Raw genomic sequence first — 18,412 nt, forward strand, 5'->3', positions numbered from 1 at the left:
TTGTAGTGACAGTGCTGCTGAGAATACTGGAAAAACAGTGGTATTTATTTCCTCAAATTGGGCTGATAAAGTTTTAAATCTTTCTGTGCAAAACCATGACTCTCTCACACACACACACACACACACACACACACACACACACACACACACACACACACACACACACACACACACACACACACACACAAACACACACGGGGTGTACTGGCCTCCTCAAAGCTGATAAAATTAGGCAGCTATTTAAAATGGGGACACCACTCACACAAGCACGTTGAGATCAGTTTCTTACAGTGGCCACATTAAAACAGCAGGTGTTAAATCATGAGCACCATTTATCAACACCACGAGATCTCCATTTTCTCCTCTGACACCCAGTTTTATTCTTCGGTGGCTGATGTGCAGACTCTGAAACAATCAAGCTTTTACTGTTATTTAGGGTGAAATCGTACAGAACTGGCAGGAGCTGCAGGAGAAGGACTGACGGTGGAGCAGAGCGGGCAGCTGGCGGAGGAATCAGGGAACCGAGCGGTCGAGGACTTGGACGTGGCAGGCGACAGGGGATGATGAAGCACAAGCAGACGGACACGCAGGTAGCACCGGTGACAGATCATAAAAATAAACGTAGCTGTAGCTTTTGTACCATTAGTGATGGTTGAACAATGTGGTGGAGACTCTGCAGAAGGATCCAGAGTAGCAGCAGGTGCGATTTGGCGGGGAACAGGTACAGTACGACCTAACCCTGACCCTCAAAGCAAGTCTTTACCATCAAAACAGCCTTTTGAAAAAGAAAAATGAAGACAAAATGACCTCACTTTCACAAATTCTCCTCACTCTGTAAGGTTTCTCCCTAAAATGATCCTCACAAAAACATAGAGGAGAAGTAGACAAACACACAGCACACGAGGGAATAGAAAACAAAAGAAACCCATCAGGAATAAAGGGTGGTGACAACATAACCCTGTGTTTTCAAGCTGCTCTCTCAGCCTCACACTTCACATGTTGATACAGATCAGTGATCACTGAGAATTGATACCTGCTCTAAAAATAAGTGGGTGTGAAGTGAAGGACGGGCCGAGCAGTAGCACGGCACATCTTCCTGCGTTAACAAGTGTTGGTTTGACAGCCACAGACGTTCAGAGTTGACACCACTATGCATTCAAATTGACATTTAAGTAAAAATATAAAAAGTAATAATGACAAACACTATCAGAGTCCTTACATGTAAAGTATATAAATTAATATACAGAATATGAAGTTGTAGAATTACTAGTAACTAAAACTCAAATAAATGTAGGAGTGACAGTAAATGTATTGAAATGGCACAAAATGTATGTATTTATTTATTTAAATTAAATATATTTTAAAAAAAAGACCTCAGTAATGAACACCAGTAGTTAAATGGAAACAAAATGAGTAAATGTTAAAATGAATATTGTGACGACTGAGAAGAATCTTTTCTCACAGCCTCAGATGAACATTTACTGTCGAACCTTGGGTTTTGTGTGAATAAAACTTGAATAGAAGCTTCAACCAGGCTGATTCAGAATAAACAGTAAATTAAACTTCGAGTTTACAATCACACTGATGTGATCAAATCACCTGATGAGTCTCGTGTGTTTTTTGCGTCCAATCCTCTGATGTAATACTGTATGTGAAAGTCATAAATTGAATCGCTGGTCCAAATATGACATGGGTTAACTGTCAAGTGAGGTACTACCTTATATTAAGAAGGAACATTTAAATGTTATTTGAGATATAAGATAGTTCCCTGAGGTATAAATTACACAAGTAATGTTGAACACAGACTTCTTGACGTGTTAGATTCCTCTGTTTGTTTTTTGCGAGGCCGCACCATCAAGCAGAGTTTCTGATCCCGACCTCTGAACTCTTCTGCAGCTTCTGAGAGGGAACTGGAGAAGTCTGAGAGCTGGAGCACCTGCTGTGAAGCAGTCACCAGCAGCCAGACGCTGCACTTCTCCAGGTTACCCCCTCAACCCACAGCCCACCACCCCCCGACTCCGTGGTTTGAAGGGTAAAGGGTCATCTTCGGATTTGAAAGTGTCAGATGTGAGCTGGTTTACTGGATGCGAGGGATTGGAGCGTCACCCGAAACCACCGATAATGACAATTCACTGAGGGACGATTCATGGTCAGTGTATGTTACCGAGTCCCTGCTGGATTTCTAAATATCACAAATCTGAAGAGACGAGTCATTTATTTCATGAAGCCTAAAAGGCATTTTAACATATTGGAAAACTAAATTAGGGTCAAGTCAGTTTTTTTTTATCCAGGCCAGTCAGACATCATAAAGTTTCTGCACAATATGACCTTTCCTCTGACTACAACAGCTGGAATAAACATAATCAAAGGTCTATGAATAGATGGTCTCACACAGATTGTCAAGTCCGTCATGAATTTACCACTTTCAAATAAGACAGTCGTTATAAAGGGTTTGTAAGATGCAACAAACTGCTTTATTAATGTTTCATTAATGCTTTTTAGATCTTTGATATTTTCATTTGACCATTTACTGTTTGCGAACGAGCTGCAGAGCCTTTGGACCAAAAACACATTAACTTATAACTAAATATACCTTAATTGTACAACTTCATTGTATAACTTGTATAACATACTAACTTATAACTGCTGACTAATTTTCTTATTATCATAAACATATTTCTTAATGCTATTGATGATACTACCACTGTCTCAATGCCTTTCTGGCTAAAATAAAAATCTTTGAGTGTTAAACATATTACAAACATTTAAACCTGCATTATTAACAATTATGAAGGATTTTTCACAAATGTTTTATAACTCACACTTCATTGATTACCTATCAATTATCAATTATAATTACTAAAGAATAATGATATATGATGCCTGATTACCCTAACCCTGACCCTAGTATCATTTAGAGTTCAAAGTTAACCAGCAGCCTCAATACCACCATCAGATGGCAGTAAAGTTTTAGTGGATACATCTGACACGCGGTTTACTGAAATATTTGTGCAGTAGCTGAAGTGTAATTGTATTTATTGGATATCAGAGTAACTGTGCACCAACCTTCTAAACTGACCTGTAGACTGACGGCTTATTTGACTTTATTAGGAGATGGTTTCAGTTACAGCAGAGTTGTGCTCAGTAATACTACTCCACAGTTTCAGTTGTTTTACAAGTGTAACTCTATGAGGAGAAGATGCCATATAGACAGAATTTATTCAAATGAATTTATTGATATATCTATGTCATGGGGAGCCTTGTTTAATTTGACACAACATTGGTAGTTCAGCGTATAAAAGTAGCATATATAAACATTAATACATGTTGTACAAGACTGTATTTGTTAGCAGAGATAAGGAGACTTTCTTTTTAATGTACAGCAGTTTTGACTCCTCCCACGTAGACATATATTTGTTAATAGCAGCATTGGTATCAATAAATCTTCTATCAACCACATTATAGTGTGATGTCAGCAAATATCTATATATGGCCAATAACATTAAACACTAAAGTTACATGTTACCAGCTTATCTGACAATGAACAAAAAAATAAGAATCTAGTGTCATTTTAATGTAAAAACATGGCAGACTGTCATACAAATGTCTTTAATTGCTCTGGTTTCTATTTTTCCATTTTTTCCAGAGATTATTTTTTGCACAAGCTATTTTGAAGTGACGCTGTTAAAAGATTTTTGACTTAACAAAAGATTCACAGCTCAATCTCATTGTTTTCATGTAGTTGTACAGACATCCCAGACCTGAGCAAAATGCAACAATGTGTACATTTCTGTTTCCAGATCGTTAATCACATCTTCATCATTGTCTAGAAAGAAATGGCGAGGAGATGTTTGCTGTGGCGTCATCTGGTTTCAGTTTGCACGTGTCTCAAGTGTTTCGGGGGTTTACTCTAACCTAAAAACAGCAATGCTCCATGTGGAGCTGTCAAGAATTATGCCAGCAATGGCAGACATGTACGGTTGCTCCCTCCTGGGTATTTTGTTTCACTCATGCTCATAGACCACTGGTTGTCCAGCAAAGGTCAGCACCTTGTTAGGGTCGGCTGCGACAACTAACAACACTATTGTTGAGAGAATACTTTGTTCGACAAATGCTATATTGTGTTTCACTTTGAAAACAGAGAAAATGTAGTGTTGAAATCTATTTTTTAGGAATATGACAGAACTGTGATACACCAACTATTTTAAATTGAATTAATAAATGTTGTAACTTTTCAAGGAACAGGCCAATGATCAGACTATGCACAAGTTATTTTGTACAAAAGTATCTACAGATTAAATGTAGGCTAATGTACATACTCAACAATTTTATTAAAATTTAAATAAAAACACCCATGTTCATAATCACACAATGTGATAGTGTGGCAGGGCAATCCTCAAGTGTCTTCATGATTTTCTTTACCGTATTTATTGTTTAATTTAAGAGTTTAATAATAATTTAATGGTTGAATCCAACAATTCACAAATTAATGTTAATGTAATTGTTGGATTCACAACTCACAGTTGTGTTTTACGGTTGTTTCTTATCAAATAAAAAATGTAAACTGAAATAAAATAATACTGACAATGAAAAAAGTTTAATACTAAATAAACTTTAGAAGAAATACACGTGTGTACTATTGTTCTTAATGACTTTATGATTTTATTATACATTATAAAATACAATATGCTGCACAACTTACATATTATTTTTAGTAAAAGTTAGTAAAAACATGCTGTGGTTTTAAAATGCTTCACTTTTCCGATGTTAATGTCTGGCGTCCACACCACTCCAAAGTTTTCCAGGCCATTTCCAGGTCTTAGTTTGAAAACTACAGGAGTTTTAGTCTGGACAGGCAGAAACTGAGACTTTTCTAAACACACACAGATTTGCTTCCTGATTGCAGCTTATCACTCAGGACTTGACCACCGGCAGTAAATGCACATCATTACTAAGACTTAGTCTAAGTACCAGTTCCACATCGTCGTTGGTCCAATAAAAGAAATTCTGTTTCTCTTAAGTAGTATTTACTGCAACCAAGCAACCAACTGTAAATAGAAACTGCTCCATGTGTACACTGGCACACGCATAACCAGTGTACGTGAATGGTCACTTGATACGGAGCTTATTTCTGATACAGAGCTCAAACACTTGTCTGGACGGGGATTGCTTTTGTTTTAAAACTGTTTTATAGTGAAACACACTAGTGTGAACACAGCCTGTGGATGTTGTGAAGACACCTCACACCACCTGGGGGTCATGTTCACGTCACTGCTGATCAGGGCTGCAGCCATCTTGATTTGTAAAAATGGCGAAGGCCAAGAGATTCTCAGGGAGGAGCAACCGGAGTGGCCACCGAAACAAAGATCAGAGCATCTGGGATCAGAACACACACACAAGGGGAGTGTCTTCACGCTTTGGACATCATGACTCCACTGTATCGTTACATAGAACATTGCTGTGAAGAAACATTTGTATTTACAGTACATTAGATCATTTTAAAAGGTTGTATAATCAAATTTGGAAGATTTTATATTATATACAGTGAGAGCACAGTGAGGCGGCTTAAGACACAATTGATCAGCGTCAGAGTTGTAAAATGTTTTGTTGTTTATCAAGTGTTTGTCGTTATCTGCTCAGAAAGAAGAGTTTAAAAGCACAACCTTCACAAAATCAGTTTTTAAACTTGAAGGAATAATAATGTGACATCTATTGTTATGATTATCGATATAGAATTATTATCTTTGTATTTTGGTATCATTTTTGGCTGTATTGACCATTCCTGTACTAAACTGTTATTTGTTGACAAAAACACTTGGGGTTTTGGTTATCAGCAGCTGCTCTCTAGTGGTAAACCCAAGTAACTGCACACGTAGACCACTGCACCATTGTATGATGGATCAGTGAACACAATGTTTTTTTAGTGCATCGCCCAACCCCATTTGATCAGAACTGGAAAATGGAGATGACACATTATTAGAAAACATATCAAATTTCTTTAAAGGTTCAACATCTGAATCACCAAATCCTGCACATGGGGGTTGTAGCAGAATATGAATCAGCTCATTATTCAGTGGTAATATTAACTTATCATACCCTATGATAACAGTTATAAGTGTACCATTCTTATAGTCTTATTATTTGTGTTATTTGTGTGTGCCTCTGTGTGTGTCATCCATAATGAAATCTACCGTTGCGGTCAGCGTGCAGTGGAGGAGGCAGCCCTCAGTGCTGCAGCCTGTGTCAGCCTGTGTCAGGAGTTTCCTCCACACTGCTGCATACTGATGTCGTCCAGGCAGATAAAATAAGCTGCTGCCGTCGCTCCTGTTTCACTGCTCTTCTTCACGCTCCAGACGCGACATGACACCCACCAGGCAGAGGCTCCTGGTGCTTCTCACGCTTCTCTGCATTAGTGGAGCAGCTGAATCCAAGAGGATTTTCAAATGTCCTTCAGGATGCGCCTGCTCCAGGGAGACCATCATCTGCGTCGGTCCTGCTCACATGCCCAGGACCATACCCAGCGACATCAACTCACTGTGAGTTTCAACAACACAGTGTTTATTCAGTCCGAGTGTGATTGTTTCTTCATTGTAGCAGAACACAGTCAATGGTGCTTTCAAGGAGAGGGGTTCGGTTGCTGCTGTGCTGCAGACTGGGCTCTCAGTGGGTCTGCTACAGAGTGATGAGGTGAGATGTCCCGTGCAGTCAGAGTTGGACTTTGATTAATGTTTGTGTCTCGTCCAACAGGAGCATGGTGAATGGATCCATCCCTGAAATCACAGAGGGCATGTTCGCACTCATGCCTTCTCTTCAGCTGCTGTAAGTGCACTTTGTGAAACGTGAAACCTCCATCGATTCATTGGTTGACAGTGATTAACTGGATTAGTAATAATGGATTATCAATAATAAACCTCTTTCTGTCTGTTGAGTTACTAATTTTTTTGTTTTGTTTTTTTACAGGCTTCTCAATGCAAATTCTTTGACCACAATTAAAGATGATGCTTTCTCTGGTCTCCCACATCTTGAATACTTGTGAGTATTATTCAGCTTTTTTATTGAAACATGCAAAATGACATGCATTTTTTTGCATTATTACAAGAGTTAAAGAACTATTATGTTTTCCATCATCTTGTAAATACATCTTCAGACCACGTGTACTCCCAGTATCCAAGTAACATCCCAGTCATAGGCAGCTATGACCAAACACTTGCCACATATTAGCCTATGCCTACTCAGAGACATGCAAAGAATCATGTTTTCCGATATCCATAATATTAATGATGATAAACTTTATTTATATAGCAGCTTTAAAAACAGAGTTGACAGAGTGCTTTGACAGCAAAGCAAAAACGTGGTGGAAAACAAAGAAGTGTTCAAATTACATATATAAACATAAGATTATGTCACATAACAACGTGATCACATAAAAGCAGTAAAGTTGCAGAAAGGAAAAAGACGACATCAAATTGAAAGCCCTGCTGACTTATCCACACATAAACATGACCTAATGTGTTGAATCCTTTTCTTCTTGCTGGTCCACGATACTAAAAGTCAGTTTTCTTGTTCATTGAGCAGATTCATCGAAGGCAACAAGATTGAAACAATCACCAAAAATGCCTTGCGTGGTCTACGAGATTTGACTCATCTGTAAGTCAGATATTATTCCCTGAAATGTTTGATGCTGTAAAGTCACGTGAACAGATGATGTCACAGAGCATTGACAGCAGAGTGTGTTTTCCCTCTTGTGTTTCCTGCGTCTCTCAGCTCCCTCGCCAACAACAAGATGAGGTTTCTGCCAAGAGATCTTTTTTTTGACTTGGATTCGTTGCTGGAACTGTGAGTAAGCAGTTGTACAGTCAGCAGTGTGTGTGTGTGTGTGTGTGTGTGTGTGTGTGTGTGTGTGTGTGTGTGTGTGTGTGTGTGTGTATGTGTGTGTGTGCTGACTCAGGCTGTGTGTTTGCCAGCATTAAATCTCTCAAGAATAAAAATAGAAGAAATATTATATATGCCACTTAGTTTTAACACTTTTAAAATGGTTTGATGGAGATTGATAATGAGGGAAAACTTTAAGACTTCACTTACGCATCAAGTTAAACTAATTATTTGTTTATTTTTGTTCCTGCACAGTTAAAATGTTATATATGGAAGGTTTTTACCCTGTAGAATGCAACATTGTCATTTGGATTGATGCAATAGGTGTAATGTTTTTGGATGGTTGGATGGTTGGATGGTTGGATGGATGGATTGATGGATAGGCAGATCTTATACAGACGCTTTACTTTGTCACTGATTCACTGAACTGTCTTGAGCCTTCGTGGCTTCTCAAACTCTGTCAATCTTTCCCTCTCATCAATATAAAAACAAATATTTCATATTTTACTGTTTCCTCCTGTAAATGTGTCCAAACTCGTGCTGTTAATGTCGATTCCCTCTCTGCCGTGTCCCAGGGATCTACGAGGCAACTCTTTCCAGTGCAGCTGTGAGAACAAATGGCTGATGACGTGGCTGAAAAACACAAACGCCACAGTGTCGGATGTCTTCTGCGCAGGGTCCAGTGATATGAAGGGCAAACGGCTCCGCGACCTTCCTATTCCACCGGGCGAGTGCATGTCCACAGGTAAAAACGACGAGTGCGATGAGAAAGAGAAAAGAAATCAATAAAAGTGTTGAATAAATAAACAGGATGCTTCCATGCACCATTCTGCACTCAACCAGACGACAGTATTAGAGTCTCATCTGATTATTAACAGAGGAAAAACTGAATGTCAGTTCATTCCTATATAAAACTGTTAAATATAGTATAAATACAATTGTTAGTAACCCAAAAGGATTTTGTTCACTCATGTAAACAGACACGAGTCAATTTGTTATGAATGATATTAGGAAGTCTAATGTACTAAGTTCTAAATATTAAAACCAAAATAACCGACATTCTGTAGATGATTGCTCCGACTGTACAGCTTATAAATGTAATTTCAGTAGTTAGTTCCTGAATGTTTCACTCAGTCAGCAGACTGACTGACAGTTGCTGTTTGTGTCTGCATCTCACAGACTTTGTGCGTCATCAGTCCATTCCCATTCAGTCCATGTCAGCAGACATCTTCTCCTTTAAAGAGGACATCTATGTGGCGATGGCTGCTCCCAACACCAACAGCTGCGTGGTCATGGAGTGGGATCACATCGAAATGAACTTCAGAAAATTTGATAATATCACAGGTTTGACAAAACACACTCTAAATCGTTGTTGTTTTTTTTAAATAAAAGACAAAGCTAGTGATATTCTGTATTTTTCTAATGTCAACACATCTCGTCAAAAGACCCAAACCAAGATAGGCAAAGTCTGATACAGCTTATTCCCTAGTCAATAGTGATTTTCTCTGTTGACAACCTCTTTTTCTCGCAGGGAAGTCGGTTGTCGGATGTAAGTCGGTCCTGATCGACAACCACGTCCTGATAATCGTCACCCAGCTCTTTGGTGGATCCCACATTTATAAGTTTGACGATCAACAAAACAAGTTCACCAAGTTTCAAACTATTGAGGTCTTCAACATCTCCAAGCCAAATGACATTGAGGTCTTCCAATTGGACGGTGATTGGTATTTTGTGATTGTGGACAGCTCCAAGGCTGGACTGTCCACTCTGTACAAGTGGATCGACCAGCCAGACCGCAATGAAACTGGTTTTAACTCCTACCAGTTTCTCCACGAGTGGTTTCGCGATACGGACGCTGAGTTTGTTGAAGTGGACGGGAAGTCCTACCTCATCTTAGCCAGTCGATCTCAGTCACCTGTTATCTACCTGTGGAACAAAAGCTCCCTGAAGTTCATTCTCCATGGTGAGATTCAGAATGTGGACGACGTGGTGGCAGTCAAAGCGTTTCGGGAGGACGGAGAGTTGTACCTGGCCACGACCTGCTACATCGGTGACTCCAAAATCCTCAAATGGGCCAATAAGCTGTTCACGGAGGTGCAGGCTCTGCCGTCTCGAGGAGCCATGGTCCTCCAGCCGTTCTCCTTCAGAGACAGACACTACCTCGCCCTCGGCAGCGACTACTCCTTTACACAGATCTACCTCTGGGACGCGGAGACCAAAACCTTTCGCAAGTTCAAGGACATTTACGTGCAATCGCCTCGGTCGTTTACAGTCGTGACCACAGACCGCAGGAATTTCATCTTCTCTTCCAGCTTCAAGGGCAAATCCATGGTTTTTGAGCATATTACTGTAGATCTGAGCCTATAGTGCCTCACAAAGCCACAACTAATGACATTTTGAGTTGGTCGCCCCAATCAACACTGTGTTTATGCCACAAAGTTTCCAAGAGTCTCAAACAATGTATTATGCTCCTTATGCAGCCGACAGATATATCTTGTTTATGACCAAAAAAAATTGGCAAGTTTCTGCAACTCATATGCATTTCTAGCAATTAATAATCGACTCTCAAACAGCTAACTAAAAACTGACAGAAATGCCAACCTTTGCAATGTTAACAGCATGATTATATACGATATATTTTATATATTATAAACCAAACAGAACAAAACACTGATTTCTGTGCCGTGTGAAATTTGTTTGGCTCGACCACTGCAAGCAAGACTGTTACCCTAACATGCTTTGTACTCTTTAAGTGAGGTGATTTGTTTTGGAACAACAGAAATGTCGAAGCCATCTCCTCCCAGTATGACCAGCGCATGACACAGACATTTTCTTATTAACAAAATAACAGCACTATTGACTAAATATGCATTTATAACCAGCTACTGTATGAACAGAGTGCCTGATTAGTGGCAAAATGAAATGTAATCACTCCGGATTCCTATGCAAAATGTATACAAATATTAAGTGTTGCTACAATCATGAGGTTGTATGCTGCTGTATGACTTGAATGCATTTATATGGTTTTATGCCAAAAAACGTCTGCTCTCTTTTTACTAACATTTTTCATTTATCTTGGAGATTATCTACACTGTTTGCCTTGGGATATAACAGAGGATCGCTGCCTGCTGCAGAAGCTGAAGCTTAAATGTGTTGCTGCCTTGAATTTGTATGAGGAACTAGAAAGTGGCAAGGGATGAAAAATGCATATGAAATGGAATGAAATGAATAAAATGCTTTGAAAACATGGAAGATGAAAAGAAAACAGGAGCTGAGAGCTGAAGTGCATCAGATGAAGAGGCTGAACCATGTTGGTGAAACAGCTGGAAGTCAAATGATACACAACCAAATATGAAATCAGAAATAAAATGCATTTAAACTATGGAAGAAGTTCTTTGTTTTATTATCAGACAGTTGAATGTTATAGCGAAACAGCTGAAATGGAAAGAAATAGAACTCAACAAAGCAACTACTGACCAATCAGATCACTTTAAACCCAGAGTCTTTATTCCCGCGGGATCCTGTATACTATGAAACTATATGATAATAAATCATCAAAAATAAAATCTGATAGAATATAATAAAACTAAAAAGAGGGTGAATGAAATTACTCTATTTTATCATACTAGTCATATGGGTACATTTTGGAATGTTTGTGCATTGAGTAGACTTAGAATAGATCTGAAAGAGTCAAAAGATGGGCGAGACCTTGAGCACTTGATGGATGTGCAATTTTCCAATTAAAATTAATAAATTCAAACTCTCAGATTTTTAGTCTCATAATAAAATGAAACATCTTTAGCTTCTAATTTAATTTAATTTTGTATGTATATCCACTACACTTTTCTAGAAGCCTGCTGTGTATTGACTTTCATAAAACAGGAGTTTAGTCGGTTTCATAGAAATCACATTTGTATCCCTAAATATTATTATTATTTGGTGGGATGGATATTATTCATTATGTTATTATAAAGCCAACTTCTTTCATTTTGTTGGAAATAGCATATTTACATGGGAGAAGCCATGTGGTTTCTCAGTTAACGTTGGGACAATGAGAGTTCCACACAAATTTGGGGTGTTCCCAATTTTACGAGGGTCTGTAAATGCATCGTGACGCCTCCGTGACGTCACAGGGCCCGGAAGTGATGCAGGTCGTCTGATAATCCGTTTATGATGATGCAAAATGTCCCTGAACACAACACGAGCCAACATGGGGATGGTTTGATCTGAAACTCACCTCGTGTTTTTATTTACTCGTTATTATTTATTTATTATCTTTATTATTATTATCTCTGTGACTGGGAGCGACATGGATCCGTCCAGGAGGAGTGAGAGTGACTGGCAGGGGCTGATCAACGAGGTGAGACTGGAGCACTGAGGTTATTCCCACTGTAGCCTGCTCTGATCATGTACATGCAACACATATACAAACACTATCATCTACCTGTATATTCTCTGCGAGTATATAATATAATATCCAGGTTAGATTGAGCAAATCTCAGTTATTCTCTCTGTGTGAGGAAGTGGGTTTGTCCTCCTCTTCCCTGCACCTGCAGAATCCAGAGACATACAAAACAACATGCACCACACTGTAGGAGTATTGGCAATACATTATTTTGAATGCATTAATAATACAATCCACAGATGACTGCTGTGGAAAGTATCTTTTACTCAAATACTGCCCCGGTTTCTCAGATGTGTGTATTTATGGTTTCCTTTGTCTTCCATAAAGTAAAAATGAATTTTATCTCTGTGTGTATTGAAAATTTGTACATTTTCCAAATTACTTTTTAGAAAAATCCACCTAATGAATTAATCAAGATAATAATCGTCTCTGAAAGATGGAGATACACGTTACTTTGCAGAGCACAACTTTAAAAACACAACATATGATCACTTGATGAAATATAATACTTTGTTACAGATTGAAAACTGGTAGAAATAATATTAATGATGACAATTCATTTTGTATCATGACGCCTTTCATGACTCAGAACCTTACAATGCATCATATATAAACACAAGAGAGAGTATTTGTAATAGTTACAATTAGTAGTCTGCTGACATGACTGATGTACTTTTACTTAGATAAAGGATTAGAATACAACGTGGACATCACCTCCATGTCCATGTTTTACACAGCTCCAGTATTATGGTGTAAAAGTCAAATGTATTCTGCTATATTCTATACTTTTTGATTAACAAATGACGCAGTCCGAATCAACCTACATGTTATTTTGTCAATGAGAGTGATTCTTATAATACCACTTAATCAACAGAAAATCCATTAATCATGATAATTGAACCATCATCATTTAATTCAAATTTAGTTAGCAGAGTAGAAAATGCTAAAAACCCACTTGTGTCGGCTTCTCCAATGTGAGGATCTGTTGCTTTTCTCCGTTTAGTCTTAATTTGAATTGAACCTCTGGCTTTTGGTTCCGGGAAACTGTATTTGCTTTTTCCACTATTTTCCAACATAATAGGCTGAGTGATTAATTAAAACATAATCAGCAGATAAATGCATTAACAGATGCCATGAGCAACATCACCAGAAGGGGACCTTATACACCTAATGTGATTTTGTATTGTCTCTCTTGTTTTAGTGTAACTCAGAACTATTCCATGTTCACATATCAGGACCTTTAACATCTGTTCCCTCGTGCAGTTTGTAATTTGCAAGCGTAAACTGGAGAGCAAGAAAGAGGCTCTCCTGATTCTGTCGAAGGAGCTGGACACGTGTCAGCAGGAGAGGGATCAGTACAAGCTGATGGCAAACCAGCTCCGCGAGCGGCACCAGGGCCTCAAGAAGAAGTACAGAGAGCTCATCGTAAGACACCTGTGCTCAACTATCATCTGTGGGCTCGTGGCAGCAAGGTGTCAGTTGTCCACTCTTGAATTGTAAATATGTGACATTTTCTGACAGTGTCTTTGTTTTTATAACTGACAGGATGGGGATCTCTCTCTGCCTCCCGAGAAAAGAAATCAAGTGAGTGATTTTCTTTATACATCACTTTCTAATAAAAATACAAACTGGTACTTCAACAGTATTTGTGTACGTCAGTAATGATCATTGATCTACTCTTTATTTTTGACCCTAAAACCCAATTATGACACTTGTGACTAGTTTTTACTCAGCACTGCCTCCCTGGAAATTGAATCTAACATCTGGACAAACCCTGGTGTTTTTAATCTAACGTGACATCGTGTTTTCATCTTCTTCAGGTGAATTTGGCTCAGTTACTCACGGACTCCAGAGAGAAAAGTCATCAGCTTTCTGAGGAGGTGAAGGAGCTGAAACAGCGACTGGTGGAAGCTCAGGGAGATAACAAGGTACCAGCCCCTCATTTCTACCAGACGCTTCATCTTATCAAATTAGTTTAGAATATATGTTTATTTCACTGTGTGTCTTTTTTACTCTTGAATACATCGCCAGCATGTCCAGTTATGAATTACTTACAGTCATGAAGGAAAAAGACCGTTTGTGTGCTTCTTGTTCCTGCAGCTCCTCCGAATGACCATCACCAAACAGAGGCTGGGAGACGAGGAGGTCGGAGCTCGACACTTTCCCGCGCACGAGCGAGAGGATCTGGTCCAACAGTTAGAAAGAGCCAGAGAACAGGTGACGACTGAGGCTCGCTGCGCTGATCGCTCTCCTGTCTTTGGTTTTCAATCAGAATAATTCAGGGATATGATTTGATATATTGCAACTCTAGGATGGTATTATTGTCTGTGATACTAAAGGTTAAAAGAACAGATAAACTCAAGATACTAAAAGAACAGATCTGCATGCTCAGGATAGTTGATTTCTTTGAATTCTGTTGTAATAAATCTTTGATCCTTTTGTTTTATGGTCCATAATAATATAAGCCAGTAAAGAATAAGTAAAATGTACTTTTTTATTGTTTAAAGAATCAATCACGTCAACTGCGTTTTCCATAATTTCTATTTTAGCAAAGACTTTTTTAACACATCTGTTCGTGTCCAGCTCAAAGCAAATGAGCAAATGAGCATATTAAACATGGACACAAAATGTACCGAGTTCTGTGTAGATGTGTTATTTTTTCTGTCGCTGTAGAACGAGGTGCTGGAGCTCAGTGTGAAGTCGCTCACTGACGAGCTGCAGGACGTCCGAGCAGAGCGAGACGTGTTTCAGCAGAAGGCTCATCGTCTCAATGTGGAAATGAACCACATCGTGGGAAATGATGAGATTCGGTTTCTCGACATTGATGCACTCTGCATGGAGAACAGGTTTGTTACTCTTGTTTCTTTTATACTTATATATGATATTGGAGTATTTCTGTAATATTAAACTAAGAGAGTATAGCAGTGTCCACAGGTAAAGGAACAATCTCCAGGCCTGACACTTTGTTGTCCCAGTGATACTCGACTAGTTCAATTAGATTTGACTCAATCATAGCTTAATGTGTGAACTGACTGGCGATAGAACTCTTGAGGTCCAATGATTTCTGATTAATGTTGATATTGAAACATTTGTTCCAGGTATTTGCATGAACGCCTCACTCAACTCCAGAAGGAGGTCAACTTGCTCAAAACAAATCTGATGAAGTACAAGGTAGCCGCATTTAAAATAAACAATTCTCAATTCCATAAAATCCTTTTTAAAGGACAAAATGTGACCTTTTTTTTCTACATATGCTCAATAATCTATACTTCCTTGATCTCAGAGTGCCCTGGAGTGTCGGAAAAACTCTACAATCGGAGGCAAAGCCAACAGCAGCGCTCTGACAGGAGTGCTCTCTGCCAAACAAGGTCAGAGGATCATACGTTTTAAAACCATCTTACTGCAGTTTGAAGAATGTGTTAAAAAAGTGTAGCTGGACTGTCACTGATGATGTGTGTGTGTGTGCAGTGAAGGAATTGTTGCTCTCTGAAGAAAACGGCTGCAGTTTGCCGGTGACTCCTCAGTCCATCTCAGACCTCAAGTCTCTGGCCACAGCTCTGCTGGAAACCATCCATGAGAAGAACATGGTCATTCAGCACCAGCGGCAAATCAATAAGTACTGATATTTTATCTTGATGCTAGAGGAATACATTCTTTTTCAGGTTCTAATTTGTATATGAATGAATAACTTAAATGCTGGGCGGAACTTCATTTTTCTTTCATTAGGATTCTGGGAAATCGAGTAGCGGAGCTGGAGAAGAAACTTAAAGCACTAGAGATGTCGGGATTATGGAGCCTGCCAGGTGGATATAAGCATCTTAATATATTAAGACTAATTAATAAATATACATTTGTAGATATTCTGTACAATAATTCATCTGTGTTATCATTTTCTTTGGCCTTCTGCTTCTGGCTTCCTGAAGGCCTGACTTATAATGTGTCTCTGGGAATTTATGGTGGTATGTTCTTCTATTAACTTTCAACCTCTAAAGTCTTCATCTTTATCGTCCCTCATTTCTCATCTATGTTGCATTCAATTTACTCATCTACATCCAATTGAACCGCATAAGATATTCGTATACAGATGACAACATGTTGAGAACTGTCATATAGGAGCTAACTCAGTGTAATACTTTGTACTGACAGGAGGAAAAGATGCCATCATCCTGAACCCTCAGCCGACTGAGTCACCACAGTCTCCTGCACAGGAAGGTGAGTATACAGTGCAGCTACCCTGATCAAGGCTGGACAAATGAGGGAAGACCACACATGAGTTGTCACTAGGAATATGGTCATTTAAAGAAATATAAATGGAAATATAGATATAGACATTAAATGTTTATAGCTTAGAAAGTGTCAGATCAGGTGAGGTGAATCTTCCTGAGCACCAAACTCCCATCAGGCCCCGGCAGCGAGAGGCCTCCTCAGAGAGGGGTCTTCACACAATCTTTATCCATCTGTACTAAAACTGTATTTCCTGAATGTTATTCTTCAATCTACACTTACAGCTGATAAAGGACCTGAAGACAAACCTGCCGAGCAGCAGGTCTCCCCAGAAGTTCAAGACCAAGAGAGTGAAATACCAGAAGCATCGGATTTTCATGAAGAGGCCCCGCTGCCATCCAGCGAGGAGACGTCCCCGAAGAAGCCTTCGCACCAGTCGGCGGATGAAGAGCCAGCCAGCCCTCAGATGGAAAAGCCAAACAATGACACACAGATCGCTGTGGATTTAGCTGCTTTAACACAGGAAGAGGAGTTACTGAGTGATTCCCTTCCCTCTGTGACGGAGGTGAACGCACCTCGTCTGTCAGACCACGACACACAACTGAATTTACACGACTCCGACCCGACAGGAGGAGGAGAGTCAGATGAAGCTGAAACTTTCGAAGCTGAGTGTGTTACCACAGAGGAAGACATTGACGTTGCTTCGTCCTCCACTGCCGCTGGTGAGAAGCAGCAGCACGTCGCCGCACCAAACCAGCAGGCAGAACTTTCAGATGAGACTGATGTTTGTGTCGGTCAGGAAATCTGACGTCTTCCAGGAGCCGCTTACAGGTTGCAGAGCATCAGGAGAAAGTGTAACAAGGGTAATTACTGAAGATTAATTTATAATGTAACGATACTTAATTTATTTTTATTAATAATGATGATTACAAATGATAATTTAGCTGCTAGGGTGAACAAACTGTCTATAATTGTGTTGTTAGTGGCCCATGCATGAAAGTTCATGGTTGTCTACAGTCCTGATTACATCACTATATGTTTCTTTCTTTCCTCTAAAGACATTTGTAGAAAAGAACTGTGTTCACACAGTTATCACAACACTTCCATTGATATTATATCCCTAAGAATGTTAATCAAGCCTAAGAAATAAGTGATTATTCGACTTGTGCTTTCATGTATTCCAACCTTTCAACCTGATGAATTAGACTACATGACCAACAGAATGTGAACAACCCAATGTGAGTCTTAAACACCTCATTTTCAAGACTGTGGACGTTAAAATGCGCTGAACTCTTCCAGGACAGATTTCCACAAGAACCCGGCTCAAGAGATTTAGCCAGGGAATTAGTGAGGTTAGGCAATGATGTGGGATTTTATCCAAAAACTTGTTGTTTTGAGGACAGATCTCTGAAAGCTAAGTCATGTCCTTCTGCACACAGCTTATATAAGACCAGTTCTTTCCGGACGTCCCTTTGTACTCAGTGGATTTGTTGTGTTGAAACAGGAAAATATTTTTTCCCAAAATGTTGGCACAAGAGTGGGAGCAAACTGTGTCAGAGGTGTAAAGTAGAGGATCTGTGAAGTAGTAAACAAGGAATGTCTGCGATGAGGCGTGAAGAATTTGAATTGTCTGCATTTGATTATAAAATGTCAGCCTTACTGTGGATCAGCTCAGCTCTTCAGACTCACAGTCTGAATTCAAACACCAGAGAAGGAGACTGTAATTTGTTTTAGTTTTCTGAACATTACTGCTATGGGTTGATCTTCAACAGAAAGTTGTGGCTGGTTGTTAGTTTTCCACCTCAGTCCATGCTTTACCATTGATTTTTTTTTTTTTTTAAACTGCCCTATGTTGGGCCCTATGTAGAGAACAAAATTTAAGCCATTTATTTCATTCACTCAAACATAATA

General features: G+C 39.2%; 2 protein-coding genes across 4 annotated transcripts; both read left to right on the forward strand.

Annotated features, from left to right (window-relative positions):
• The first annotated feature begins 5,768 nt into the window (after positions 1–5,768).
• On the forward strand, positions 5,769–10,498 carry LOC117762145 (leucine-rich repeat LGI family member 2-like). Of its 2 annotated transcripts, XM_034586645.1 has the most exons (9): positions 5,769–6,076; positions 6,204–6,536; positions 6,748–6,819; positions 6,961–7,032; positions 7,576–7,647; positions 7,765–7,836; positions 8,448–8,617; positions 9,052–9,216; positions 9,404–10,239. In XM_034586645.1, the coding sequence occupies exons 2-9, from the start codon at positions 6,361–6,363 to the stop codon at positions 10,237–10,239; spliced, it is 1,635 nt and encodes a 544-aa protein (XP_034442536.1). In that variant the 5' UTR covers positions 5,769–6,076; positions 6,204–6,360. The 2 variants fall into 2 exon arrangements, with proteins under 2 accessions (XP_034442536.1, XP_034442544.1); XM_034586653.1 differs by having other exon boundaries at positions 5,772–6,536; positions 9,404–10,498.
• Positions 10,499–11,841: 1,343 nt separating this feature from the next.
• LOC117766312 (coiled-coil domain-containing protein 149-like) lies at positions 11,842–18,244 on the forward strand. Of its 2 annotated transcripts, XM_034593211.1 has the most exons (13): positions 11,842–12,232; positions 13,541–13,702; positions 13,823–13,861; positions 14,098–14,205; positions 14,378–14,494; positions 14,951–15,123; positions 15,376–15,448; positions 15,561–15,645; positions 15,746–15,893; positions 16,004–16,080; positions 16,201–16,236; positions 16,424–16,489; positions 16,786–18,244. In XM_034593211.1, exons 1-13 carry the CDS (start codon positions 12,182–12,184, stop codon positions 17,307–17,309), a joined length of 1,659 nt encoding a protein of 552 aa, XP_034449102.1. In that variant the 5' UTR covers positions 11,842–12,181; the 3' UTR covers positions 17,310–18,244. The 2 variants fall into 2 exon arrangements, with proteins under 2 accessions (XP_034449102.1, XP_034449110.1); XM_034593219.1 differs by lacking the exon at positions 16,201–16,236 and having other exon boundaries at positions 11,843–12,232.
• The last annotated feature ends 168 nt before the right edge of the window (positions 18,245–18,412 follow it).

Source organism: Hippoglossus hippoglossus, chromosome 1 (genome assembly GCF_009819705.1).
Source record: "Hippoglossus hippoglossus isolate fHipHip1 chromosome 1, fHipHip1.pri, whole genome shotgun sequence".
Classification (NCBI taxonomy): Eukaryota; Metazoa; Chordata; class Actinopteri; order Pleuronectiformes; family Pleuronectidae; genus Hippoglossus; species Hippoglossus hippoglossus.

What these genes read in the sequence shown, in the direction of transcription:
- LOC117766312 (XM_034593211.1), top strand. Translation starts at nt 12,182, where the DNA reads ATGGATCCGTCCAGGAGGAGTGAGAGTGACTGGCAGGGGCTGATCAAC. An exon ending in GGCAGGGGCTGATCAACGAG is followed by an intron (nt 12,233 to 13,540) that starts GTGAGACTGGAG and finishes TCCCTCGTGCAG; the next exon opens with TTTGTAATTTGCAAGCGTAA. An exon ending in GTCTCTGGGAATTTATGGTG is followed by an intron (nt 16,237 to 16,423) that starts GTATGTTCTTCT and finishes TTGTACTGACAG; the next exon opens with GAGGAAAAGATGCCATCATC.
- LOC117762145 (XM_034586645.1), top strand. Translation starts at nt 6,361, where the DNA reads ATGACACCCACCAGGCAGAGGCTCCTGGTGCTTCTCACGCTTCTCTGC. An exon ending in CTACGAGATTTGACTCATCT is followed by an intron (nt 7,648 to 7,764) that starts GTAAGTCAGATA and finishes TGCGTCTCTCAG; the next exon opens with CTCCCTCGCCAACAACAAGA. An exon ending in AAAATTTGATAATATCACAG is followed by an intron (nt 9,217 to 9,403) that starts GTTTGACAAAAC and finishes TTTTTCTCGCAG; the next exon opens with GGAAGTCGGTTGTCGGATGT.